This window comes from Corvus hawaiiensis, chromosome Z (assembly GCF_020740725.1).
Source record: "Corvus hawaiiensis isolate bCorHaw1 chromosome Z, bCorHaw1.pri.cur, whole genome shotgun sequence".
Classification (NCBI taxonomy): domain Eukaryota; kingdom Metazoa; phylum Chordata; class Aves; order Passeriformes; family Corvidae; genus Corvus; species Corvus hawaiiensis.
In genome coordinates this window covers 1,870,103-1,897,306 of record NC_063255.1, presented here as the reverse complement: position 1 = coordinate 1,897,306, position 27,204 = coordinate 1,870,103, and the positions used below count along the sequence as shown (strand labels likewise).

Sequence of the window (27,204 nt, the reverse complement as noted above, 5' to 3'; positions counted from 1 at the left end):
CCTACTATAGCCTGGTTCCCTGGGCTTGGCACATCACCCCAAGGCACCGTCTTGGGTCATCACCTCAAGCTGCCACAGTGCTGCCCTTGAACAAGCACGAGGTTGTTTCCACCAACAACCCACAGTGGGAGTGGCGGGATGCCCATGTCCCCATTTTGTCTCTTCCCGGAACGCTCTGTGTCCCCAGCACCTTGGTCACACCTGAGAGCAGGGATGGGTCATCCCAACTTCTCAGGCTTTGAGATACTCTGCAGTCAAGAAAGTTTTGAGATCTGAGCCCCGTTCTCCCTGCTTTGGCTCTTCCTCTCTGCAGATCCTGTTTCTTCTTGGCTTTTCTTCTTCGCTGGGGTGTTGGGAAGATAAAAGCACACAATGCGTCTTTTCCTGAATGCTGGATGATTGTCTAGACCCCAACTGCTGCCAAGTCACAGACATTGCTCCTTTTTTGACATTCTCCTTCCTTTGCCTTTTATTTCTTTCAAATTTTTCCCCCAAACTTTTTTAACTCTGGTGTTTTCCACCCTGTGATCAGTGACTGCAGAGCTTTGGTCTGTGTTTGCTCTGCCCCTTGCCATGGGAACATCACCTTTTAGCTGTCCTGTAGAGGAACAGGGTTGCATGTTCTCCCCCATCCTATTGCAACAGCCTCAAAATGAACAATCTTGCACATTCCACATTGGCTTAACTGGGGTTTTTTAAAATCTTAAACCTTTTTTTCATTCATAGCCCTTAAACATAAAGGGTTTGGTTTATAATATCATTATGTCTTCAGAAAAAAAACTGTTCCTGCATGCATTTCTTGCAGGAATTTACAGCCAAGTTTGGTTCCCAGCTCATTTCCAGGCATTTTCCCTTGCTTCTGAAACTATAGCTGTGTCTTTGTGCAACTTTTGTAATTTCTGTGCAATATTTACAAATTAAATAAAGTAGCAGGCTGACTGGCTTATAACCTGAGACTTGAAGTGCAACCAAACAGTTAAACTGTTAAAATGTCTGAGAGAAGAGCAAAACCACAGAAAGCAAAACTCTTGCACTCTTAGGCCTATGATGGCTTAGTACCAGATAAGGTTTTTAACTAACTTTTATTTTGACATTCCCCTTTTAATAAGCATTGCTCTTTACAAAGCGGTTTATGTGATTGCGTTACTGAGAGGAAACAAAGAAATGCCAGGAAAACTTGATGTGGAGGATCTGTACTCATAAAATGCTTGTAGGCTCCAGCAAACAGGAAAGCTTTTCCCATCTCCTTTTTCTTTTTTTTTTTTTCCTTTTTTTTTTTTTTTTTTTTTAATTCCCTGCCATTCAGTTTGCAAGGAAAAAAAAAAAAAGAAACAAAACCAAAAAACCACACACTGAATATCTCAGAAAACCAGATCTGGTGGTCTGAGAGTAAATTCCTTCCAGTGCCACGAACAAGCCTCTTCATCCTGTGTTTGCTAAATGCGAGCCCTTGCTCTTTATGGTTAAAAGCCAGTTGGCCTTGGAAAATAGGTTTTGACTCCTGGGGGTGCCAAGGATTACAGATTCCGTGGACAGATGGCTTTGGCAGGCAGGGCTGGAGACTGCTGACCATTGAAATGTATTTGTGAATGGCTGCTTCCTTCATCTGAGCGCCCTTAGCTGTGCAGTGCCAATGGTGAAAACAAAACTAATAGCTGTGGGATGGGTTTAAAGTAAATGCTGCTATTTATCCAAATTGGGGTGGGGGTTTGTAATAAGGCGTGAGGCTGAGCAGGGATTTTATCATGCCTAAAAAACCATTACGGATGCAAACCACTGTGGTCACCACAGCGCTCACAGTTATTTCTCTGTTTTTGGGGCTGGTACTGGGGAGATGTCCTGTGCCACCCTCAAGCACTGCTCCCAACAGCCTTGTAAAGAGCCAGGCATTAAAGCATCCCACGGGCTCTCAGAGCCAAGACCAGTATCAACGAGGCAGCAGGCAGAGAGCCATGCTCAGGGTAACCCTGGTGGAGACCCAGCCCTCATGAAGACAGCCAGTGCCAGGACCATCTCCATCTTAGCTGCATCCTGGATGATGGCGTTCCGGCTCTGCCTTCTCCACTGGGGACAGCCACGCTGCAGTCTGTTTGGAAATCTGAGATGCTTGAGACTGCCAAAGCATTTCTTCCATTCAACTCTTGTTTTTTTGGGGATTTGCCATCTCGGCTACCGCTTACGGCCAGCACCCAGGGGCTTGCTCACTCTTTCTGAGATGTCGTAGTCTCTCGAATAAACCCTTTGCTCCTCTTCTTTGTGGCTGTTGGATTTCCATGTTATCTGTTTGGAGCTCTGTACACATAGTCCTCTCTCTGGAAGTTGTGGTCCTGGCTCTCCCTGCTGCCAGAGCCAAGTATGGTCCTCTTTTCATGCATGTGTGTGTCCTGTCCTGGTGTAGCAGTGCTGAAGGATGTGTATAAAATAAGGCCAAACAAAACCATTTGGTGTGGGCAGATTACCAGTTTACTTGATGGCTTGTTTTTTAGTTAATTTTTTTCCACTTAGGAATTCCTGATACACTTAAAATGGCTCGCTGCAAACCCATGCAGTAGTGTGCCATGTTGGCAGGCAAGAGGAGAAAGTGATGCTGTAGGCCAGGTGTATCAGGAGCTCTAAAGCCTTCAGAAAAAAAAATCTCCTGGTATTTCTTGCCTGCCTGACTTCCTGCTGCTGTTTTTCCTGGTTAGTGTGGAACTAACTCAGAAACCTGGGAGAATTTAACACAGAAACCCAGGAGAATTTTTCCTGGGAACCAAAGTCATGTTATCCAACTTGACAAGAACTTCCAGCTGAAATATGACTGTCACAGAAAGAGACAGAGGCATGAGCTGGTACTCAGTTGTCAGATGACAAGAAATTGCCTCCCCTTTCGTGGTCCCCTGCCAAGGGTCAGGCTATTTGGCGGGACAGATGTGCTGGCCCAACAGAGCCACGAAGGAATGGGTGAACTTTCTTTGACTGTTGTAATTTTTTTTTTTTTTAATTCCCTGCCATTCAGTTTGCAAAATAAAAAAGAAAAGACAAACAAAAAAAAACCCCAAAACCAAAAAACTTGTTTGGTTTCCAGCTAATAGGAGTTAAAATCGATTTTCTGAGGCTGCCTGGATTTTCAATGACTTTCTTTGACTTTCCAGGCGACAGCAGAGACTCCCCAGTGGGAACAAGTCTCAGCAGCACGCGGATCATCAGCAGGGTGGCACCAAGCATAACAGGGACCACCAGAAACTCTACCAAGGAGGCCAGGCCCCTCACTCCTCGGGCAGGACAGGCCACCACGGCTACAGCCAGAACCGGAGATGGCACCACAACCAGAAGCACTCGCCCAACGACAAAGAAACGCACAGAAACGCCAAAGAGACTGAGAATTTGAAAATCGAGGACAGTTCCGCGTGCACGGTGCCCGTGCCCGTGGAGGCGCCCCGAGGCCCCGAGGCCGTGGAGAAGCAGTCCCAGCAGTACATCCCCGAGCCGGAGACCAAGCGGAAAGACAGCGTCCACGAGCGCGTTGGGGACAGACCCAAGATCAATTTGCTTCAGTCTTCTAAAGACAGACTGAGGAGGAGACTAAAAGAAAAGGTATTATTCCTTGGGGAAACGTTGAGTTTCTCTTTTTCTGAGAGTCTGCCTGTTGGCCATTTTCCATACAAAGGGTGGGGTGGGCTCAAAGGACCTTACCATCAAGGCTCCCAATTTACCTTAATCCCCCAGTGTCAGCACTTCTCTTGAGGTGTCTTTGTGCTCCTTCAGGAGGCCTTTTATTGACAGAATTGAGGCTCTGAGTTGGACTTCTTGGTTGAGGTTGCTACCAGCTTGAGTTCTCCAAGGACTGGGAGCTCTCCCCTTTTCCATGGGGAAAGGCTGGTGCACACATGAGCTTCCTCCTGGTGTGAAGAGCTCAGTGACTTCGCTAAAAAACATCTAAAAAAGGCAATTTGTCTCTCTGCAACTACAGAGCTAAATCCCTAAACTCTACAAAGCTAAACTTTGACTCTTGAGTGCTGAATAGTTGGACTCCACTGCTTTAAAGCTGATATCCATTTATCTCTGCAATGAATTGAAATGCCCTTATCTCCCCCTTTCCTTCCAACAACCCAACAATAACAAAAGTATGCATGCAAGTGACGGAGGAGAAATCCTTTCTGGAAACAATATTCAGACACAGATTTCTGAGGAATTTGGAGATGATATCTCTATTTGCCCCCTGTGAAACTCAGATTCTTTCTGCTGAGATTCTTTTGTCAGACTGTAAAAAGCATCCATGGGGTTATCTCTAATGAGATTTCCAAAATACAGAGCAAAAATAACCTGAACATATACAATTCCATGGGAGTGCATGTTGGAAATGTATACCTTTGAATGCATGAGCATTTACTATTTCTGGTAGTGGCATGAGGGGGAGTAAGAGATTTTGTTAGTTATTTTTATGTTCTTTAAAGCAATGGGAGCATAGTAGAGACTTCCAGAGTATTAGTTTTAATGCTTGTCTCAAAAATTTAGAGTCTTGTAAGAATAAAAGTCACATCAGCACCCACTCTTGGGTGGGTGTTGTCAACACAACCAGCCTCCTGATGGAAGGCTTGGACAACTCTCAGCTGCTGTTTGGGGTTGGGTTGTCCAAAAAACTGCTATAGGTTTGTACTGTATAGTACATTATAAGATTGAGGTGGAGGGGTGAAGGGAGCAGAGCCGAACAAGCAGGATGCATGCCTGACACCGGGGAAAAAGGGGCAAATGCTTAATAAAACGTTGAAAAGAAGCAGTAATTTCTGTGGTAATGATGGGAAGTGGAAAGTGTAAGAGGCAAGAGATGGAAAAGTCAAGAGTCTTTTGAATGCTGGAATCATGTAACTTCTTTGATCTCAATTTACATTGTTAAATATATATTATAAAGTAGATATTTTTGTGGGACTGTTGTCTGAGCATTTTGCAAACAACAGTGCACTTTCTAAAGAGAGGCAAAAAAATGTCCATCATCATGATGCCACAGACACCAGAAAAACTGGTCCAGGATGCCAAAGGCAATTGAGGTGGTCACACTTCGGCATCCTGGCTCAGGACACTCAAGGACATCTTCTCCCTGAGCTGGGGGGTAGGACTTTGGGATTAAGTGTGTGGAAAATGGAGGAAGGGGACATTTCTGGGGCAGGATGCATGCGCTTGTGCTTTCCAATGCTGAGATTATACTACTGTGTCACTAAAAGATGCTCTGTCTTTTCTCTCTCTCTTTCTGTTTATGTCCTCCCAATCCCCTTTCCCCTTTGCTGTTTGCGCAAGGACATGGGCTGATATATCTGTTTTTTCCTTGTGTAACAGACGCCTTGTCTTTCCCTTTTCACGGACCAGGACGAAGTCACAGTGGAAACCACTGACCCTGAAAAGAATAAAATGGACAAATTAATTGAAATTCTCAACAGCATGAGAAACAACAGCAGTGACGTTGACTCCAAGCTTACCACCTTCATGGAGGAGGCCCAGAACTCCACCAACTCTGAGGAGATGCTGGGGGAGATAGTCAAGACCATCTACCAGAAAGCGGTGACAGACCGCAGCTTTGCTTCCACAGCAGCCAAGCTCTGTGACAAAATGGCCCTCTTCATGGTGGAAGGAACCAAATTCCGGAGTCTGCTCCTCAACATGTTGCAGGTAATAAGATAAAGTTGTTTGTTCAGATGCCTGTAGCATCACCTCACTTAGTTTTACCGTATGCTTGGAGCTGAGCTGTTACCAAATTCCTTTTGAACCCAGGTTATGAGTTCGTGGTGTGTACCTCCTATTTTGTCTGTGCACATCTTTAATGGTTACCATAGATAATGTGACACTGAGGGCATTATCAAGGTACTCTTCATTCTTATTTCATGAACTCTACATGGAATTGTGACATCTCACGCCAGGGCTTGTCTGTGTAATGAGTCAGTTGCTTGCGGCAGCATCCCCGTGGCATGAAAAGAAATTAACTGGGAGGGTCTTTCAGTGTAGGCTGTTAGAGTGGAGGGTCCATCTCAGCACCAGCGACACCAAGACAAGTCCCTGATGGTCTTAGACACCGAGATGGTCCCTGAGCAGGCTTTTGGCTGCATCACCTGGCTGAAGGGCTTGCTCCTGGTTTCTGATTTCAAACAAAACTGAGATAATTGTGTATTTTCTCATTATTCTGGGTGACTTATTTATTGGTATGTGGAGAACTGGTTGGTTGTTCTGCTCCAAAACCATCAGTGACAGCAAAGTTGCAGAGGGGGTAAAAAAGCAGTGGCTCTGATAACTGGTCTGTGAGGTTAATGGTTGGACTTGGTGGTCTTGGAGATCTTTTCCAGCCTAGGTGATTCTATAATGATGTTGGATGATGAGAAGAAAGGGCTGTCCTCAACTGCCCGTGGTCTGCTGAGAGGAGTGTGTGTTACTGCAGTGCTGCCATCAGAGAGGGGGGTTGTTTTCTGGGAAGGTGTCACATGCACCTCCAATTTTCTGCCTCTGGAGACAGAGTTGAAACTACGAATTTCCGTCCTTAATTTAGTGTGCATTTCCATTCGGCTGTTCCCTCACACACATCTGTCTGTGGGACATACAGTTCATTTCTCACACGTCATTTCTCTGCTCTCCACACAAGTCTGTTGCTCACTCCACTTTTTGACTCATCTTCTTGTTGTTCTTGTTGCTCTTGTTGGAGATCCTCTCTTGGATGCTGTGCCTGGCTGCCTGTACCTTGAGTTGGCTTTGTGGCAACACAGCAAGCAGGGAAATAAGGAGTAAAATAAGATAGTCAAAATCAGTATCAGGTAATTCTGCACAATCACTGGCCCAGCTTTGCTTCTCTCATTGCTCTGGGTGCGTATCAAACCCAGCATCTCTCCCTGTGCCCTCTCTCTGCTGCAAAGCCCTTGGGCAGCATACACATCTGCCCATTGCCTGTACCAGGTGGTGATCTTTTCCAGATGAGTATTTCCAAAGGTATTATAAATCAGAATGAGACAAATTGCAGTCAGAATCCGTCCCAGAATTAGCAGCAAGGGGCTGGAGGGAGCTCTAAACCTGCTGTGCATCCTGCTCTTCCCATCGCAGGTCACTCTCGCATCTTCCCATTAGGCTGAGCAATGTAAGAAATGCAGAATAAAGCCCAGGAATGATGGCCAGGGAGCAGCAGGGTGCTAGCCCACAGCTGATTCTGATGGCAGTCCTGGGTTTGGGAGGACTCTTCCAGTTTGCTTTACTCTCTTGCCCCAGCATTTCCGCTCATGCGAACAGACCCAGTAAACTGGATTTTTACTGCAGCATCCTGTGCAAGACTGAGTGGCTTCACATTCAGCTCTTCACAGCATGAATGTAGGATAAATAATGTATCTCCTACCTCCAGAGAGACTCAAAGTGCTTTTCAGGAACGTGTTGCCAGTCACAGTGTGATGGGAGCATTGTGGGGAGGAATGAGGTGCAAAGAGCGAGTGGGGTGTGTGGGTGACCGAGTTCATGTGCTGAGGCACAGAGAAATATGCAAAAGGGATTTGTTCAGCCCCAAAGTGCACATCTTTTATAAATGTCTTGGTGGCGCAAAAGGTTACAGATCACTACAGGTCAAAAGCAAAGTGCTGTGTGAAATTAAATAATTTAACATTTCCTTTCTGATAGTAAAGGATTTTGAATTTCTCCAAGCACTGTTTCATTTTCCCAACAAAATAATCAGGTGCAGTCACACAGATTCATAAATACTTCGGTCAAACCCTAAACCAGGAATTTTTTGAGGCATTCAGGCCTGATAGCCCTGCCTGGAGACAGAGCCAGGTATGAGGCACGAAAGAGTCATTGCAGCTGCCTTGGTGTGAAATAAGGAGGTTAATTATCGATATCAATGTGGTATATTGGAATTGATATATGATACATTATCAGTATCAGTAAGGCATATCAATTATTATGTCATGTTATGGAGTAATGTGAATATCCTATTGATGTATGATGTATTAATACATTGATATCAATTATTATATATCCACATATATATACACACACATATATATACATATATAAACACACATACATACATACTTATGTTATAATCATATTTTTCTATGACTGACAATATAACATTACCCAGCTACAATCCTGGCCCTTCCACCATCAGATATTTTCCATCAGCCATTTCTAGATAATTTACCATTAATTAAAAAAGAGAAATAAACCTTTCATAAAACGCTTGCTGCAGAGCAGGATTTGTGTCTCTCTAGCACCTTTCAGACTAATCTGATCCCTGGACGTAAGGAGCTCGGCTTGCTGGACACCGGCGAGCTGGGGAATTACTGTGCCGGGGTGTGATAAATCGGGATCAGCATGATCCCTCCCCGTGCTGCTGGCGCCTGGGCCTGCACCGCTCGCCCCCCCATCTGCTCCCGGCAGATGCTCATGTTTTGTAGGGGCTTGTTTGTCCCTTTCCCTCAGGACTGCGATGGCAACAGCTCACCCCCACCAGAGCACCTCAGGAATTAGTGCGTGAACCCGCTGAGGTGCCCTGTCAGCGTGGTTGTGCCTAAGGAGAGCATCCCTATACCTATAGACAGCGTCCCTGTACCGGGCTGGACCTTAAAACAAGCAGCAAGGGTTTTTTTTCCTGCAAAACAGGCAGTAAACTGTCTTTTTAACCTGGCTCCTCTTCTATTTTCAGCTGTTGACAAGGTGCTCATGCTCAAGGGTTGCACATTTTCACAGCTAATCTCAGAGCACTTGTTTCGATCCCAAAAGAGATGCCAGTGCTGCAGCATGGGAGTGTTGTCACATCATCGCCCTCCCTTCCAGCAGCTCCTCTGAAGAGCTTCCCTACAGCCAACATGGTCCATTTCTTGCTCTAAGAGGATCCATGACGAAAACTCTGGTTTGAATTTATCTCTCCCTCTGTGTTTTGGTCCAAAATCTTGGCTAAGTCTTGAATTTGAGTGCTGCCAACCTCTCAGAAAAAGAGATGTGGGAAGTGGAGCCGTGGGATGGACAGCTGGTAGAGCTACCATGTGGGAGCTTGGCACTGAGGGGGATCATTTGGTGTCTGGGATGTCCATCCCTGGCACAGCTGCCCAAGCAAGTGGTGGAGGCACCATTCCTGCAGGGATTTAAAAGCTGTGTGGATGTGGCACCTGGGAACATGGGTCAGTGGTGGCTTGGGCAGTGCTGAGGGAATGGTTGGGCTTGATGATCTTAGAAGGCTTTTCCAACCTAAACAAATCTGTGGTTCTGTGATTTGGGTTTGATTTTCTCCTCATTGAGTTTGGTTTAGTCTTTTGGTAGCAAGAGCAATTTTGAGCTGTGTGAGCCCTTGGGATGGACCTGGGTGAGCTGGGCCCAGGGAGCTTGGATGGCTGGGAACATGAAAGAACATCTTATGGACACATACGCAGTTTCTTCATGCCTCTAGAAATACCTTCTTCATTAATACATTGAAAGTAACTCTCCTGCAAGAGGTTTTTGCTTGTCATAGTTTCACTCACTGGCATGCCCAGGCTTTCTTTTTTTTTTTTTTTTCAGTGGGGGGTGTTAAGCAAACCCTTCACATGTAACATAAGTTGGAGTCCTCCTCTGCTGGAACAACCGTGCTCTTTATAGCAGAGCTGTGTCTGCATCTGAGCTATGCAGAGCCAAGTGTATTATTAGAGTGGACATCACTGGGGCTGTAATTGTACACTGCTCCCCTTGGCAACCATGGCCAACAGCACATCAAACAGAAGGCTGATACCTTCTTTTAATAATAATAAAAAAATAATCCTAGAAATCACGCAATGAACATCCCAACACAGAGCAGCAGAGCCCACTGGCCTGCAGCCAGAGCCAGAGCCTGGTGCATCCGTGCACATGGAATTGCCTTGGTGCCAGAGAAGGGCTGGTTCTGCTGGATGCCCTGTGGCGTGCCCTAACCTATACCCCATTTCACACCCTAATGCGTACCCTAAGGCACGCTGCGCTTGATACGTCATAGGATACTGTGGCATACCCTACTGCATAACCTAATGCACCCCAAAATTTACACCCTAATGCATACTCAATGATGTACCCCAGTGCATATCCTGTCAGATGCCCTGTGGCATTCCCTGGTGAATATCTTGTGGTACAGCCTAATGCATTCCCTATGATGTAGCCTATGGTATATCCTAATCCACACCCTCTTACACAGCCTAATGCACTTCCTATGGCATACCCTATGACATATCCTAAACCTTATTACATACCCTAATGCACTTCTCACGGCATATCCTGTGGCATATCCCAATGCACACCCTATTGCATACCATATTGCATTCCCTGTGGCATACCCTATGGTGTACCCTAGCGCATACCCTACAGCATATGCTAAAGCATTCCCTATGGTATATCCTGATGCATTCCCTAACACACATCCTGTTGCACACCCTAATGCCTACCCTGTTGCACACCCAAATGCGTACATTATGATTTACCTTACTGTATATCCTGTTGGATACCCTATGGCATACCCTAATGAATGCCCTATGGTATATCCTAATGCTTTCCATATGGTAAATCCTAACATGTTCTCTATGGCATACCCTAATGAATACCCTATTGCACGCCCTGATGCCTACCCTGCTGCACACACAAATGCATATCCTATGGCTTGCCTTATTGCCTACCCAGTTGCATGCCCACAGAGGATTTCTTCACCATCTGCAACCTCTTGATGCCCCAGAAATGGCCCTTCCTTGGTTTAGTGCTGTGCTTGGCTCTGGTTGTGGAAAACTCATAGAAACATAGAACATCCTGAGCTGGAAGGGACACACAAGGATCATGGACTCCAACCCCTGACCCTGCACAGGCACCCCAACAACCCTGGCAGTGCTGTCCAAACGCTCCTGCAGCTCTGGCAGCCTCGGGGCCGTGCCCATTCCCTGGGGAGCCTGGGCAGTGCCCAGCACCCTGTGGGGGAAGAACCTTTTCCTGATATCCAGCCTGACCGTCCCTGACACAGCTCCAGCCATTCCCTGGGTCCTGTCCCTGGTCACAGGGAGCAGAGATCACTGCCTGACCCTTCTCTGCACCTCACAAGGATGCTGTAACTGCAATGAGTCTCCCCTCAGTCAGTTTCCAGGCTGAACAGACCAAGTGGCCTCAGCCCCTCCTTGTATGGCTTCCCCTCCAACGCTTCCCCTCTAGTCCCTTGAGACTAATCGTGTGGGTTTTGGCAGAGGTTGCACTTGGGTCTCAGTGGCCTTGGTTGGGTTTGAGATGATTGGTGTGACCATTTATAGAGGGGGTCAACCAGGAAAGTGGCCACAAATCCATTGCTGTCATCCCAGGTGGGGGATGGCAGAGGAGAATTTAGGCTGAAGCATTTCTTGGGATGTAGACATTGTGGCATGAGGTACTGGAGAGTTGATTGATTCCCCTTAGTAAATGTAGGTGCGGTGTGAAGTGTTTGCCAAGCTGAGCATGAGATTTTGAGATAAATGAGCTGAAGTTATTCCTGTCCTCTAGGCTTTTTAGTCTGAGCAAACAACCTCCCAGTGACAGCAGCCCTTTCAGCATCACAGTGCTCTAAGTTGTAATGATAGACACTGGGTGGATACTGTGGGAACTGGGATGTGGAAGTTGGTTGGACTCAATGATCTTAGAAGTCTTTCCCAACCCTAATGGTTCTGTGATATTCTGTGTTATTCTAAGTAATGCACTAATGGTTAATGCTGAAAGGCAAATATTTTTCCCTTCTCAACATGATTATTGGTGAAGAACAGTTCGTGGTTTGGCAGAGGTGGAGGCAGGAGGATCCAAGTGTGGCTGGAGAGCATCTGACCTGTGCACCATGTCCAGCACTGACTGCAAAAACCCATCAGTCCTCTTTCCATGGCTGTTTTTAATGTAATTTAGGTACAGATGGCCCAATCTGTGGCACACAAAACAGAGTGGTACCACTTGTCTCTGAAAGAGCATTGCCCAGCAAACACCAGAGAGGTTGCTTCACTGAGAGACTGGGGAAAAAAGGTCCCAGTGCCGCTGGAGCAGATCCTAAAGCCATACAGGTGTGGCCATACAGGTGTGTGTCTCACGTGCCACAACAGTGAGCTCAGCTCCACGGAGCAGCACCACATCCATCTCTCAGATCTGTGGATGAGCCAACATTGCAGCCTTTAGTTTCTCCTCCAGAAGAGTTGATGAGCTCTTCCCCCAGTGAGGTGGAGATTCAGTGGGGAAAGCCTCCTTGGCTCAAGCTGCTCTCCACGGCTCTTCTGTGCGGGTGAGGAACATCTTGGTGGTGAACCTCAGAATGGATGCCAGCTCCCCAGGAGCCTAGCACAAGCACAGAAATAACAAGTGATGCTGCCCTCGTGTAGACACCTTCATTTAGGGGTTTGCAGAAATCTGTAGAGCTTGGAAACCTTTCTTCCCTTACATTTCTGATATTGATCAGAGCATCAAACATCAAACTGTCCTGCCTTTGTAAATTACTGTGGGACTCCCCCCAGCAAAAGCTTTGTGTAGCTTTGAAGAGATTTATTTTCTGTATGCCCAGGGAATTCAAAGGCAGCTCTAAATTCGTGCACACTCATATATCTATGTAGTGCTTGAAGGGGCACAGGGAATGTAGCCCCGTGGGTGGCTCTGAGGAGCATCCCCAGCTGCTGTGTCCTCCTGCTCTTAGGCACGGAGAAAAATAGTGGAAAGGAGATACATTCCCTGTTTTTTGCCACAAGTTTTGACTTGTGTCTCTGGAGACATTCTCTAATTCTTTAGTGTATTGATTATTCTATTTTTATTATTTATTATCGTATCATTTTTATCACTTTATTCTTGTATTCAATTACTTCTTACTTTGCTCCTGTGATAATATATATGCTTATTGCATATATATATATGTTAATTATACATATATATAATAATTACATATATTTGCTTATGACATACATTAGTATTCTGTAACTTAAAATGTTAGTAATTTTTTTTTTAATTCTTACCATGGTTCTGGGGGAGTTTTTTTTCCCCCTTCTTTCACACAGTCATCCAGGGCCAAACACAGCCCGTGCAAGTGTCGGCAGCAGGCAGGAGAGGGAGCCCGGGGAGCAGGCTGGCAGCCTGCCTGCACCGGCAGGTGAAGGGCAGGGCTGGGCATCAATTCGAGCTGGCCCTGCCTTTACCCCGAGCCCGGCCAAGCTCCCTGCCCGCAGTAACAGTGCTGGGCTTGGCCACGGGAGGCTCCAGGAGCCGCTGGCACACGGGTCCCGTGCGGGGCTGGGAGTTACTGGAGAGCCCTGGATTAAATGTCCGGCTGCGTGCTTTGAACTTGCCACTTCTCCCAAGCGGAACGGTGGCTGTTGGAAGCACCCGGCTGCTCTGCGGCCTTTCCACGGCAAGGCAGCGTGGTGGGGGCCAGGGAGCACCAGGCAGCACCTCTTTGGAGGGTGGTGGTGAGGTGAGGGAGGGGTTAGTGGAGCCCAAGATGTCAGGTTTTAACGGAGCGCAAAGAAAAAGGCATTTTTGCACTGATAGGAAGGAGGGGATGGGGACAGGAGTTGTGCCCCACAAGCACTAGGAGCTGTCTGGGCTGGGAGTAGTTGATCCAGACCCTAAATTAAATGAGCAGTAGGTTTGCACTGCACATCAGTCCTCAGTCCGAGGCCAGGGGTGGGTTTTGGGGATCACGTTGAGCTGCATCTGGAGGTGTCCACAGGGCTACTGACGTAGCAGTGGGCATCACAGGGGATGGCAAGGGGACTGTCCCCAGTGCTCTGCAGGTTACTGGGGTCTGGAGTCTGCCCAATGCAGCCACATTCATGGCTCTGCACAGGACAGGTGTTTAAATTAGACTAGCAGTGCATCCTACAGTTGAGAGTTTGATAGGAAGCAGGACTAATTTTCTAAAAAAAAATCCCTTAGGGTTTAAAGATTGGTGCATTTGACTTTAATTCAATGTGCTGGTAAGGTTTTATACCTTATACCTCTACAATGCTCAGGTGTGTTGTGAAAAAACAGCCATCACCTTTACTCCATAAATTAGTGTGTGATTTCTCCTGGCTCCTTTTCACCTCGAAGGGGCCAAGATTTCAAGGCCACAGTGGGGACCAGCCTGTGCTCCAGCACATGATGGGACCAGAGGGATGGCACTTGGTGTCTCATTGTCTCTGCTGGGCAGTGGATGCCCTGGGCATCTCCCAGTGGTGGTGGGACCCAGCAGAGGCTCCTCGTGCTCATGCAGGTTGGTGGTGAAGAGTGTCAGGATCACTCGTGGCCGAGCTGCTGCTGCCTGCTAAAAGCATAGCCGAGTTCAGAGCGCGGGGTTCACGCTGCGGTGGGACCCATGCACACCCTGTACATGGGCTTAAGCACGGAGTAGAGGCTGTTCCGGGCTCTAGGTGGAGACTGCAGACTGCTGAGCCTGCCTGCATCCTGCCTGCAGCCCTGGGACAGAGCCAGGCAGCAGCCTCCTGCTGGGGTGGGCTCCTGGGTGCCCCCAGACATTGTTGGTGGGTGAGGATGCTGGGGGTCCTGGTAGAAACAGCAGAAATGGGAAAAAAAAAGAGCCTCAAAATCCATTTATCCATTGATGAGAGGTGAGGAAAGGCAGGGAGACATTTCAGTGCTAAGACCCCTCCAGATCGGGCTGAACTGGCATCAGCTCCTAATCTCTCGTTTGCTCCCGAAATGCTCAAACCCACGGCATGTGGGAGTGTGTTCCTGTCAGCCGGGGGGCTCAGCTGGCCCGAGGCACCCTCCTCACAGACCATCTGCTCCTGCTTGCTCCAGCCCCAGTCCAGCTCAGGCTGCTGCAGCCACCCCCAAGGTGTGGATTTTGGGATGCTGCAGAGTTGGACGATCCCTGCTCCCCATACTCGCAGACAAGCTGCTGTGCCCAGCCCTGCTCTTAGCTGATTCCCTTCTCCTCACCTGGGCACAGGAGTTTTGGAGGCTCATCAGGACCCCGTGATGCATCACCCTGCCTGACACCCATCCCACAAACCCCACCCCACCCCACCCCCGGTGATTTTGTCAGGGAATGAAGCATCCTGCTGACACAGGAGCACCCTGGAGAAGCAAGTGCCAGGGACATCACCTCCTGTTCCAAGGCCGGGGCAGATGCATGTGCCAGCATGGGGTTTGGGTAGAAGGATGCTGGAGAGGGAAGCACCTCTTTTTCTGCCCTGGGAAAGGGGGAAGATGAGATAACGTGCTTAAAGCACATGTGCTTTGCCCATCCCTGGCTTTACTTGGACATAGGTCTGTAGCATGCAGAGGATGCTCTTGTGCTCTCCAGCAGGAAATCTCTTTAAGATTTTCTAACTGGGCCACAAGTTTCTGAACCAGATTCATTTCCCAGCCAAGTGAACCCGACTGCTGTGGTGGTTCCCAGAGGGATGGTCCCATGGGACCTGCAGCTTGAGCACCCTCAGCATCCCCCGAGCACACTTAGGCTCAGGGTTTTTTCATTGGTGGGTATTCTGGTGTGTAGCTATGTCAGAATCTGGAACTGGAGAATCAGTGCTTTCACAAAGTCCACATCCCCTTTCCTTCCCCTGTGGGGATGGTTTTGCACAGCCCCATCTTTTCCTGCTGCACACATTTAAGCAAAATTACAGTGGGAAGTGGCTTTGGTGGGTACTGGGAGCAGAGGAGCCAGAGGACACTTGAGGGGTGAGGAATGAGGCTTGAGAATTATTTCAGGTCCCTGTCCTACAGCTTGCCAGGCCTGTTGCTGATGCAAAACACAGAATCTAAGTCTTGGGGACAGGAGCAAACAATGCTTGGCTGGAGGATGCTGCCCTACCTTGACACATCCTCTGGTCTCATCAGCAGTGCTGCCAACCATGGGGTGTGCCCCCTGTGCTCTCTTTCCTCACTGAGCATCCCAAAACAGTGCTTCCTTTTCCCCTCCCAGTGACAAATTCTTCCACTTTTCTTGCTTCTTTGTTTTTAAATTACTATTGCTCTAAATAATTTTTTTTTTTTATTAAAGAGGGGTTAAAAGAAGCATCTCTGGCAGTGCTGGGGATCCAAACCCAGTGATAAAGGCAGGCCGGACAGGGTTTGGAGCAACCTGGTCTAGTGGAATGTGTCCCTGCCCATGACAGGAAGGTTGGAATGAGATGATCTTTAAGACCCCTCCCAACCCAAACCATTCTGTGATTCTGTGCTAACACTTCCAGTCCAGGAGCAGCAGGAACTGAAAATGAGGACAGCGAGTGCAGTGTCCATCACCTAAGGAGGCAGTGGCAGGCTGGAAAAACAAAACTCTTTCTGTTTCTGCTTTGTTCATAAGAGCAAGGTGTGTTTCCTTGCATCTCTTTGATATTCCAGCCATCCAGGGTTCTTACAGGGTGATGCTCACAGTCTTGCCAACTTCAGGCAAAATACGCCATGGCAATCATGGACATCCCTTCAGAGATACAAAGGACGGAGCAATTGAGGGCTTTTGCACGTTGATGTTGTTTTCTGCATCACCCTTCTGTAATCTAAGCTTTCCCAGGACGGATAGGCAGCTTTGGAGTCATTGTAGGGTGCTCCATACCTGCATGCTCAGGGGATAAGCAAAAAATATTAATGCATCTTTCACATCCCGTAAAAGAAAAAAACCACCAGCCAAATATAACATTTCTTATAGCAAAAGCTCCCTGGCTACATAGAATTTGTAAATGTTGGCCTCTGAGAAAGATTTTCTGAGCTCCTTTGTGTAAATAACATTTTTTTAGCAGACTGGCACTTCATCTCCAGGTCTCAATTTTCAAGTGGTGGCTTGTTCTCCCCCATCCCAGAGCTGCATTTCCAGCAAGGAGATCCAGCACTGGTACACGATGCCGATCAGGTGCCTGGTGGTGGGAGAGACGTGGTGAAAAGCAGACAGAGGAGATAAGAGGGGTGACAGCCCCTTTGCTCTCCAGCGTGTTTGCTCAGCAATGCTGAGTGCTGGGCCAGAGCCACCACCTCCCTGCAGACTAAACAGTTGCAGTGTTTTCTCTCCCATGACCGAAAGAATTTAGTAAAGGGTCCCGGTATGAAACTTTACACGAACTCTGGGTGCCACGAATATCTCTGGCTGGGAGTCTGTTAACTCCTCCAGTTCCTTGATCATCCGCGCGGTTCAGTCCCGGGGCAGATGAAAGGAAGACCCATCCCACGATGGATTGGCCAGCTGCCTACAGGACCCCCTGTGCTCTCCCACCCACCAAGTTTTTGTGTGTCCATCTTTGCAGGTTTTTTTCTGCTTTCTTTTAAAGGAGACAGCCAAGAACTCTGGCCCATATGGAGCTCTGGAGTCTTCCAGTTCAGGAAAGACATGAACCTGTTAGAACGGGTCCAGGGGAGGATGTTCCCAGGGCTGGAGCCCCTCTGCTCTGCAGCCAGCTGTGGGGTGTTCAGCTGCACAAGAGAAGGCTCCAGGAAGAGCTCAGAGCCCCTGGCAGGGCTTAAAGGGGCTCCAGGAGAGCTGCAGAGGGACTGGGGACAAGGCATGGAGGGACAGGACCCAGGGAATGGCTTCCCAGTGCCAGAGGGCAGGGCTGGATGGGATATTGGGAAGGAATTGCTGTCTGGGAGGGTGGGCAGGCCCTGGCCCAGGGTGCCCAGAGCAGCTGTGGCTGCCCCTGGATCCCTGGCAGTGTCCAAGACCAGGCTGGACAGGGCTCTGAGCAACGTGGGACAGTGGAAGGTGGCAGTGGGTTGGAACTAGATAACCTTTAAAAGTCCTTTCCAGCCCTGATTCTATAATATCTCATGCCCCTTGGACTTCTTTATAGCCACCTCTGTGCTATGGATGTCCATCCAAAGGTTGTCTGCTCTCCTGTGCTACCCAGCTCAGGGGCTTCCACTTCAGGGACAAGTTTTGGGGATGTGAGAAGCCCCTGAGGCCTCATTCATCCATCAGTCCAGGCTTGCAGAGAAGAAGAGGCCAAGCCTCAGTGTCTGCCCAGCTCAGCAGATGGGTGGTCTCAGTCCCACTTCATGGTGAACACCAGCAAGAGGGCACTTCCTAGGAGGGTCTTAGCATCCCACAGGAGAGCATCCTGCTGCCAGCTACCAGGCACTCAGGAAAATCCCTTCGTGGACCAAACTGATGTGAGCCAGGAGTGCCTGTGCAGTAAAGCTCCTGATGTCAAACAGGATTAGCTGCCTGCCTTTCCCTGCCCGGTTTCATTCATTCACAAGCAAGCTGGCCTTTCAATGGACACAGCTTCATTTCCAGTGCCAGTGGAATTCCTCCAGCCCTGGTGCCTGGACAAAGGAGCACCTGCCTCCACGGTCAGTTTTCCTCCACTTATATCCCTCTTTCCAAATTTGGCCTGTCCCCATAGATCCCTTTCTATGTCCACCTTATAAAGAGGACACATTGCATGTGCAGAATTTAAAATAAGAATTCATCCTGCTGGCAAAATCCAGCTGGTCCCTGCTGCATCCTCCTGGGCTGCAAGGCTGGGCATCTCCAGACATGGCATTTGAAAGCAGGATCCATCTCTCAGCCACAACTGGGGTCCCAGTCATCACCTCAGCCTGGTGCTGGGAGTGGGATGAGCATTTTCTCAGGCACAGAAGTGGTCTCTGAACAGATTTGGGGATGGTGCTGGGGTTCAGACCCTGCTGCATTGCGGAGAAGGGTTTGCAAACTGCCCGCCAAACCATCTACACTCATATGAAGCAGCCCAAAAATAGGTTTTTGTGATATTTCTTGAAACCATTATGCTTTTACACTGAGCTTGTGCTATGAGGAATACAGCCCATGGGATGGGAGATTTATATCAATATATTTTTCCATGGAGTGGGGGTATCAGCACTGCTGTGGGTGCTGGGATGAGCAGGGATTTGCTGTGCTTGATTGTCTCTCTTCCTACCATCTCCATGTAGCTAGGAGGGAATTGCTGACCTAGGGGTGGGATGCTCTAGAGGGCATGGATTCTTTGTCTCTGTTTCAGGGGGAGGACTCTCAGTGTCTCCGAAATTCCAAAGGTAGCCCAAGGCTTCCTGTGCACGCTCATAAAGGCAAAGAGCACATCACTGCCTCGAGATTCCCACTGTACTGGAAAGTGCAGGAATAAGATGAATATAGCCAGGATCTCCTGCACTGCTGCAGAAGAGCAAGGCTGCCGAGGGGGAGCGGCCTCCTCTGGGCGTTACATGGGGGGTCTGCAGGGCTGGTCAAACGGGTGTCCTGGCTGCTCTGCTGGCAACCCAGCAAGGAAATCAATTCGTGTTTCTCTGTGGTCCCTTGTCTCCCCTCCAGCCCCTCTCCATGGAACTGAGAGATTGGCTTGTGAGTCTCAGACACGTGAGTAGCTCCCCGTGTCTGTGTGTCCTGCAGATGGCGGGTCTGTCCCTTGCTCACTGCAACGTCTGGCTGATGGTGTTTTGCTGTGTCTGGGTTCGTGGGATAACAGGTCTTTAAGCTGATGATAAATTGCTGTTACCCAGCTGAGCTGACACCCTGGCACATGTTTGGGAACCCAGAAAGGTGTGAGATAGGAAGGACAGCAATAAAAATTAAGTGACGAAGAAGGCAACTCTGTCACCTGGGTGGTGCTGGAGGAGGCACTGGCAAACATCCAGGACAAAATGGTGATTGCTGTTGGTTGTGTGCAGACCAGACTACTGAATCCACCCTCCTGGTCTTCTCAGAGCTTCCACCCAGACAGTGCTCCAAGATCTCTAGCAGCTGAGAGGTTAGCAGCAAAACTTTTATCAGCACATCCATCATTATGCTCCCACCAGGCTGATTTAAACCTCTAAATCAATAATTAACTGCTCTCACCTCTGCAGCCCTTCAAGGACCTGACAGGCATTGCTGTCTGAAGCCATGAGACACCCACATTGGGTGGTTTATTGCTGCTGATCCCAGATTTGGAGCTAGATGGAGAGGTTGGGGTGAGACCAGGAGGCAGGAGGTTCAAGTGACCACTCGCCTGGTCACCTCAGGGTGTTTGTAGACATGGGAAGTATCCACAGCTACTGTTGGCTCTGGTCATCAGCTGCCTCAGTTACCCAAACCTGGGAATGTAAAATTGATTATGTTTCTTGTCCTGGGAGTTTGCTTAGCCCCTGCTTTAGAAAAACCAGGAGTTTTCTGACCTTACTTTCCCTTCATGCCCAAATCCTTCTGAGAGGAGTAAGCACTGTGTCTGCCTCATGGATGCAGAATCTTTGAGTTGTTCTTGCCGATGTGGAAGAATTCCATATCCCTGGAATTGTTCAAGGCAGGCTGGATGGGGCTTGGAGCACCCTGGGATAGTGGAAGGTGTCCCTGCCCATGGCAGGGGATAAAACGAGATGAGTTATAAGATCCCTTCCAACCCAGACATCCTGTGATTCTGTGAGTTGGTCAGTGACATCTAAGGAAAGTTAGAAATCATCTGGCGGGGGGATGGTGCGTGGTAGGTGTCTGTGGGGTGGTAGTCACAGTCCTGGTAGCCTGGACCTTCACCATCTGGTGCATTTTGGAGCCCTCTGTGATTGAAACAGTTCACAGAACTGTGGCCATCATAAAGTCAGATCCACGCTGAAGGCCACTGGTAGGATTCCCTGCTTTTCCCAAAATGGCCAAAACATCCTGAGAAGATGTTCAAATGGTGCAGCTCCAGCATGGAGGAAGCGACGTGATGAAAGCCTGTGGGAGTGAAATGCCTCATGGCTGGGTGAAGCCAGGACCTCTGCAAGGCTGGGCACAGGGTGTCATCCGTAATTTAAAAGCTTTAGCTGCTTTAAATGTCAATAGCTCCTTTGTTGCAGTCATAATAATTGCCGTGATTCGCATGTCTCGGTCACACGCCCCAGAGCACTTCGCAGAGGAAGATGAGCAAATCATTCCCGTTTGTTGCCGGATGGGAAATCAGGGTACAGAGGTGATGGCAGCCCACACAGGGCTGGAAATAAACCTCAGTCTCCTGTGCTGCTGTTCTCCAGGTTCTGCGTGGGAGCTGTAGGCTCAAAGCAGGTTTTCTGTCGTCACCTTACTCTGCTCTGTCTTGTCTCCATGCTGGCAGTAGCATGGGCAGGGACGGTGTGGTGGGATCTCCATGGGGTTCTGTCCTTGGGTGCAGGCAGAGAGGCCAGGAGTGGGTGGCTGGAGGAAGGGCAGAGCCCATGGAAGAGCTGATGGTCCCACTTCATGTCCCACCACCTCCAGCAGAGGTGTTTTTGTAGTGTTGTCCATGAAGTGAGACATTCCCAGTGGAGCTGTGGGTGGTACAGAGGAGCTCAGTGAGACCCCACAAATCCATGGGCAGAGGTGTTTGATCCCTCCCTGGTGCTGTTTGTCCAGCACCTCCTGAGCTGCTCCTGAATGCAAACCACTCATCTCACAGGTCTATACTCCTCAGGAAGCAAAGCTGCACACCAGAGTGTCCTGCAAGTCAGGACACAAATACACGTAGTATTTAAATTCTAAGCAGGGAATAATGCAGTGATGTTAATTGTGCAAAATGTGATTTATGGAGCCCTTTCTAGGAAGGTTTGTGCTTCTCCAGGACAGCAGTAAGGGACAGAGGCTGTCCAACCTCTGCCCACCAGCTCCCTCCTCCAACCCACTGCATTTGTCTCGGCCCTTTCCCAACAGCCATTTAGGGCTCCAGGGTTTCGCAGAACATTGCCAGTAAGATCAACTATTTAGCACAGCCTATCTCAGCTTTTTATATAGCTCTTAGCACGGATATCTAAGCATCATATATTTCTTTTTGTGCAGTATTTCTGACTCAGTATTTCCTGCCTCCTTGACAATGACTGAGTAAACAGCAGAGCTGCCAGAGGAAGAACCCTGTGTTCACAGAGCAACAAGCCCAAATGTGCCTCTTTTTTTTTTCCATCAGAAGGTGGCGATGCTTAAATTAACCCTCATTTTTATCCCTCACTAAACTTTTGCCCTCGAACTTGCTGCTGCCAGAGTCAGCCATGGGTCGGTGGGCCCAGATCTGGGGAAAAGTTATTTGGAACCTGTCTTTAAAAAAGGGTGACGAACTCCCAAGGGAAGAATTTTCAGCTGCAGCTGTCTGAGCTGGGGTGAGGGCTTAGATCTGATGGCAAAATGCTGCTTCTCATCCCACCTGACTCTGCTGCCCACCAAAAATGTTAGAGGATGGATTTGCCTGCTCTCCCACAGAGTGGCCATTCCTCTTGGCTCTTCTAGCTTGCTCCTAGTCTCTGAAAGGTCTCATGTCCCCTGTCATGAGCCAGTGTTGCATGAACTGCATCTATACTGGGATGGGGAGTGGGCTTTCACTGGGCTGCAAGAGTGGACACCCCCAGGATAAAGGCATTTTGAATTTCCATTACTGGCAGGAGCTTCAGCCAAGCTTACAAAGGATCCCACAGAGGATGTCAGAGGTTTTACTGAGCCCTGGGCCATCTCTGTGATGTGTGAACACAGGCCACCCTGACCTACCCATCGCACACGGTGAGGCCCAACATGATGAACATGCTTAGCCTTCAGATTTATGCCCCAAACTTGTCCTGTATGAGAACTCTTTAGAGGTCCCCTTGGCATCCCCCTACTTGCCACATGGTTTCCCAATGAATTCTTCTCCCAAACCAGGCAGAGAAGGGAGGCCAACCCTGCTACCTGGTATAAATACATTTTATTTTAAACTATAGGCACTGAAGGAAGGTCATCCAGTAAACACACCCAGATTATCTACAGGCCAGAGCACCCCCAAATTAGTAATACAATTTGTGTTTAAAAATACAGCCAAACTGATGAAAGATAATTTGCTTACTGCTCTGACATCACCACCTAAGCATGGGGCAAGCCAATCCACAGGTTATTTTTATATAACTCCGTGAGGCATTTCCAGAGCAAATAAAGTTCAATGGGCAGGGCAGTGACCCGGCTGTCTGGTTCCAGAGCTTTTCAGCCCCCTCCAGGCTCGTCACTGGTGTGTGGAGGTCTGTGGGTCAGGGCACGGCTCCATCGGATGTGCCCCGGGCACACAGGACGTGGGGTTTGTTCTCTGCCGGCCAGCTCCTCACCTCTCCCACGTGCTGGCTCTGGCTCATCCGTTTGGGTTGCACAGCCTTTGGAGCTGCTCTCCGTGTTCTCAAAGGGTCGCAGGGCCTGCTGTGGGCATGGCTGGCCTGCAGCAGGTGAGTCACACGTGTAACTCCGTTAATCAAACAACCCAGCTGAGCCTCGGTGATGGCAGTGGTCTCCTCAAACACCCCAAGGCAGATGGGGCACCTCTGCATGGGTGGCACTCAGTGCACACCGTGGTACGGGTCAAACCTGCTCGCTGAAGGCCAAATTTAAGCACAGAGCTCCCTGGACCACCTTCCTGGTGCATGCTGAGACACTGGTGTAGCACCATCCTGAGGCAGATGGGTTTCTCAGGATGCTTCAGGATACCTCTGGCACTGCAAGTCCAGCTGCCATGGAGGTTCCTGCCAATCCCAGCTCTGGCCTGTAGGCAGGCGTGGTCCAGAAAATTTCCTCCCACTGGCGAGATGCTCTTCCTACTTTGTCAGAGGAATCAGTGTCACTCCCCTCCTTTTGCAGAACATGTGCAAATCATCTCCTTTTGCAAAGTTTGGCCCAAGCTGAGTCTGCAAATGGAACAAAATTGTTCCCTCTGTGGCATCGCATTCTGGGTGGAAATGTTCTCGGGGCCTTCTGCATCCATCCTATATTCCATCCCCCTCTCCCATCCTTCATGGGGGTCCCTCAAAGTCTGCACAAGCTTTCCTGTGACTGGAGGAGGGGGAACCTCAGACCGTTTTCTTTTACAAGGATCTTCTTACAGCTGCAAAGGTGGGGCAGTGTTCATTGATGTCTCTGCATCACCCACCAGGTGCCACAGGATGAAAAAAGGAGGGCGATGTGTGGTGGAATCCTTTCCTGCCTGGCTCCCATCCCAGGCCTCATGAGTTTGGTTTGGTTTGCTGGTTGGTTTATGGAATTTTGAGGGCTTGGTTGGTTTGATGGGGTTTTTTTTACAAAAGATAACCATTTTTAAAGGAAGATGTTGAAGTGTCGGTTTTCTCTCTTGCAAGGGTGCAGAGCAGGGCATGTTTGAAGCAGGAACAAGAAGGAGCAGAGTTTCCTGCAGTGGTTTTTATTCTTGCCCAGTAATCTGGGACTGCAGAGCCCGTGCAGTTATCCCAAGCTGCTAGGAATTTCACAGCATGCCCCAGAGATCCCAAAATACAGCACAGCTCCCCAGGTATATCAGTGTGGAGCTTCCAGGTCCAGGCAGGACAGAAGGTGCTGAAGGGCATCCAGGCTGGGAGGGTCAGGATGGGTTGGGGGCTGGAGCTGGCTGGGCTGCTGCATGAGACAGTGCCAGGAGATGCAGAGGAATCCAGAAAAGCTCCAGGGTTCCAAGGGAGCTTTTTGTGCTCTACATGGGTGGATGGGGCAGATGAGGGGCATGTGATGCTCTTGCCTGTTTTTTTAATTTCTCAGTAATCAGGATATCATGTCTCTTTGACTTTTTATTTTTGCATTAAAAATCAATTGAAAACTCCAGGACAAGTAATTGAGTAACCCTGGGGTGATAACCTGAGCTGGCAAATAACTCTTCCATTACTGCCCAGGGACTGGCTGGTTAATGAAAGGATGAACTCTGCAAACTCCCCCGGAGAGTCTGGGGAGACCCAGCAGGATTTGGCTGCAGGTTGACTTCGAAGTCGCAGACACAGTTGGGCAACTGACTTATGGAAATGGGTGTAGAGAGGAATTAGTCATCGCTGTTTGGTTAATAAGTGCCTCAGCTATTTTACAAGTCTTTTTTCCTGCATATGCAAATTCATATTTTATTTTTCCTTTTGTAGTGAAACATATAAATAGCTCCTGCCTTGGATGTTCTGTGCATGCAGTTGTGTCTTGAAAATAATCATCATGCTTTTGCCTGGCTTTCTTTAGCAGCTGCTTCACTTTCCTTTGTTCTAAAAGGAAGACCTCCTGTGTGTTGTCCAGGGAAAGAGAGCAAACTTTGGTGTGGTGGCTTTTTTATCTCCCCAGCTTTGCAGAGAGCAGCTGCAGGTCAGAGCATTTGCAGCAGCAAAGCCCTTTGTCTCAGGCAGTAGGAATAAACTGAGATGAAAAAGATAGAAGGTAATTTATTTAGTTGCTGGATTTCAAAGGTTGTGCAACCTGCACTGGGAGCAGGCAGTGTGGAGAACGAACTTGTCCTCTTCTTCTTCAGTGTTCCCCTGCTTAGTGTCTACTAAATTTTAGTACCAAGGAAAGGTCTCTATGGAGACAGACAAGCAAAGTCGCGTGGGATGTCATGCAAGAACCTCTGCAGCATCTCTTAGGGCCCGGGGAAACCTTCTTGACTCTGAGCACGATGCACTCCCTTGTGCCATCCTCTAGAAGGCTTTTTATTTGCTTTTCTGTGTTGCCTTGTGCTCTTTGCCACACGCTTCCATCACATACATCCCTCTTCATACCCTGCTTTTGGACAAACCCCTTCTTTCACCTGAGCTGGAGGTATGATGGAGAGGCAGCTATCTCCCTGTGTGCTTCCTCCTGATGCTGATCCATAAATCACGTCACTGGGATAATCCTTAGTCATAGCAACCATCAGCTCAGGCGCAGGGTGACCTTTTAATGCCAAGCCCAGGCTGCCCTGATCTTCTGGTCAGGCAGGGAGCCAGTCTCTGCCATTATTTTGTGAGACGCCAGAGAGCAGCCAGACCATTAGGATGCTCCTGGCCAGACACTGGGTCTGCTGAAGATACTGGAATAAATGGGCTGGGCAGGTCAACCTGGACCACCAAGCCCAGCACGGCCACCAGCATTTCCTCTGCATTTTATTTAACCTCTCTGTTGCTGCCTTGATTCGGTCCTGGTGGTGCATACAGAAAAGAGTCCCCGTGTCTGTCGGGGGGGACAGTGGGGCGCAGGGGACGCCATCTCTAGTGCAAGCTGTGGCAGTTATTGCAGGAGTTGGTGCTATTTCTACAGTACCTGCTTTCTGGTGGCTTTGCTGTGTTGAAATTGCAGCCGCTCCGCACGCATTGAGTAATCTCCCCACTGTTACTAAAGAGTCAGTCTGTCTGTCTGTCCTCCCCCCACCCCGAGTTTCAATTTCCTCCTAATTCCCTCTCTAGACAGCCGTTGCCTCTCCCGTGGTGGTGCGGTGTTGCTGATGCAGCCTCTTGTCTCTGTGCCTCTTGCAGAAGGATTTCTCCATGCGGGAGGAGCTGCAGCAGCGGGACGTGGAGCGCTGGCTGGGGTTCATCACCTTCCTCTGCGAGGTCTTCGGCACCATGAGGAGCAGCACCGGGGAGCCCTTCCGAGTCCTCGTCTGCCCCATCTATACCTGCCTCAGGGAGGTAAATGCCTTCCCACTTCGTCCTTCCCCACCAGTGGGACAAGCTGTTGTGTTGCTGTGTGGAGATGCCCGTGGTCCATGGACGACACTGGAAAGGCTGTAGCTGCCCCTGGATCCTTGGAAGTGTCCAAGGCCAGCCTGGACGGGGCTTGGAGCAATCTGGGATAGTGGAAGGTGTCCCTGCCTATGGCAGGAAGTCAGAACTAGATGGAGGATCTTTAAGGCCTTCCCAGCCCAAACCATTCTAGGATTCCATCTTTGCTTTGTAATTCCTAGAGGTTTGCTCTGCTTACACTTCTCACTTCAAAAGTACCCATATCTGCAGGGATGCTTGGCTCTTCCTGCACGTTGTCTTTCTGCTCGTTAAAGCACAATATTTAAAGCTCGCACTCCCTTTGTCCAGGGGTTAGAAAGGACCAACAGTTGGAGTGGCAAACCCAGCACTGGAGTTTGCAAATCCCAGTGTTGTGAAAATCCCCACCTAAGCAACTTAAACAGTTTCTTAAAACAGGTGAAGATACCTGAATAGATGAGACAGACTGAGGAGAGGAAGGAGGGAGAGAAATGAGGGCCCTAATGTCCTTAGACCCCACCCAGTGCAACAGAAACCCAGCCCTCTCATCAGGGTTGGAGATTTTTCAGAACTTGAGCTCCCCGTGGCTCGGGGTGGTGGCGGAAACCTCAGTGAGTACCTACAGAAAAGACAGCTCAAGTGTTAATGTTCCATAGAGGAGGAGAGGGCTTCCCTCCATCCTGTTTTAAAAATGGTTTTGTCTCTTGCTGGTGCCTTTAGAAGACTTTCTGAGAAAAACCCACCTTGTTTCCCAGAGTTGGAGCTGTGAATCTCAAATTTTCAGTGGTGCTTCTGTCAGGCCATAAATAACTCGCTGTAAAATAAGTTCTCCGCTAGACCTCGGGCAAGGGAAGGATAAAGAAAGTGCTGGTGATGACTTTTTTTACATGCATGGGAAGTTTCCTCTGAATGCAAACA

At 48.9% G+C, this 27,204-nt stretch overlaps 1 protein-coding gene across 6 annotated transcripts in view; it reads left to right on the top strand.

The window, feature by feature from the left end:
- The window catches only part of CTIF (cap binding complex dependent translation initiation factor), a 150,025-nt gene that overhangs the window by 102,925 nt on the left and 19,896 nt on the right, over window positions 1-27,204 (top strand). For 5 of the 6 annotated variants that reach the window (XM_048291353.1, XM_048291355.1, XM_048291356.1 and 2 more), the window contains 3 exons: window positions 3,135-3,576; window positions 5,314-5,643; window positions 26,059-26,214. In XM_048291353.1, the coding sequence (XP_048147310.1) occupies window positions 3,135-3,576; window positions 5,314-5,643; window positions 26,059-26,214 (928 nt within the window). The remainder of the gene's footprint in view (window positions 1-3,134; window positions 3,577-5,313; window positions 5,644-26,058; window positions 26,215-27,204) is intronic. The other variant, XM_048291354.1, reaches the window with a different exon arrangement.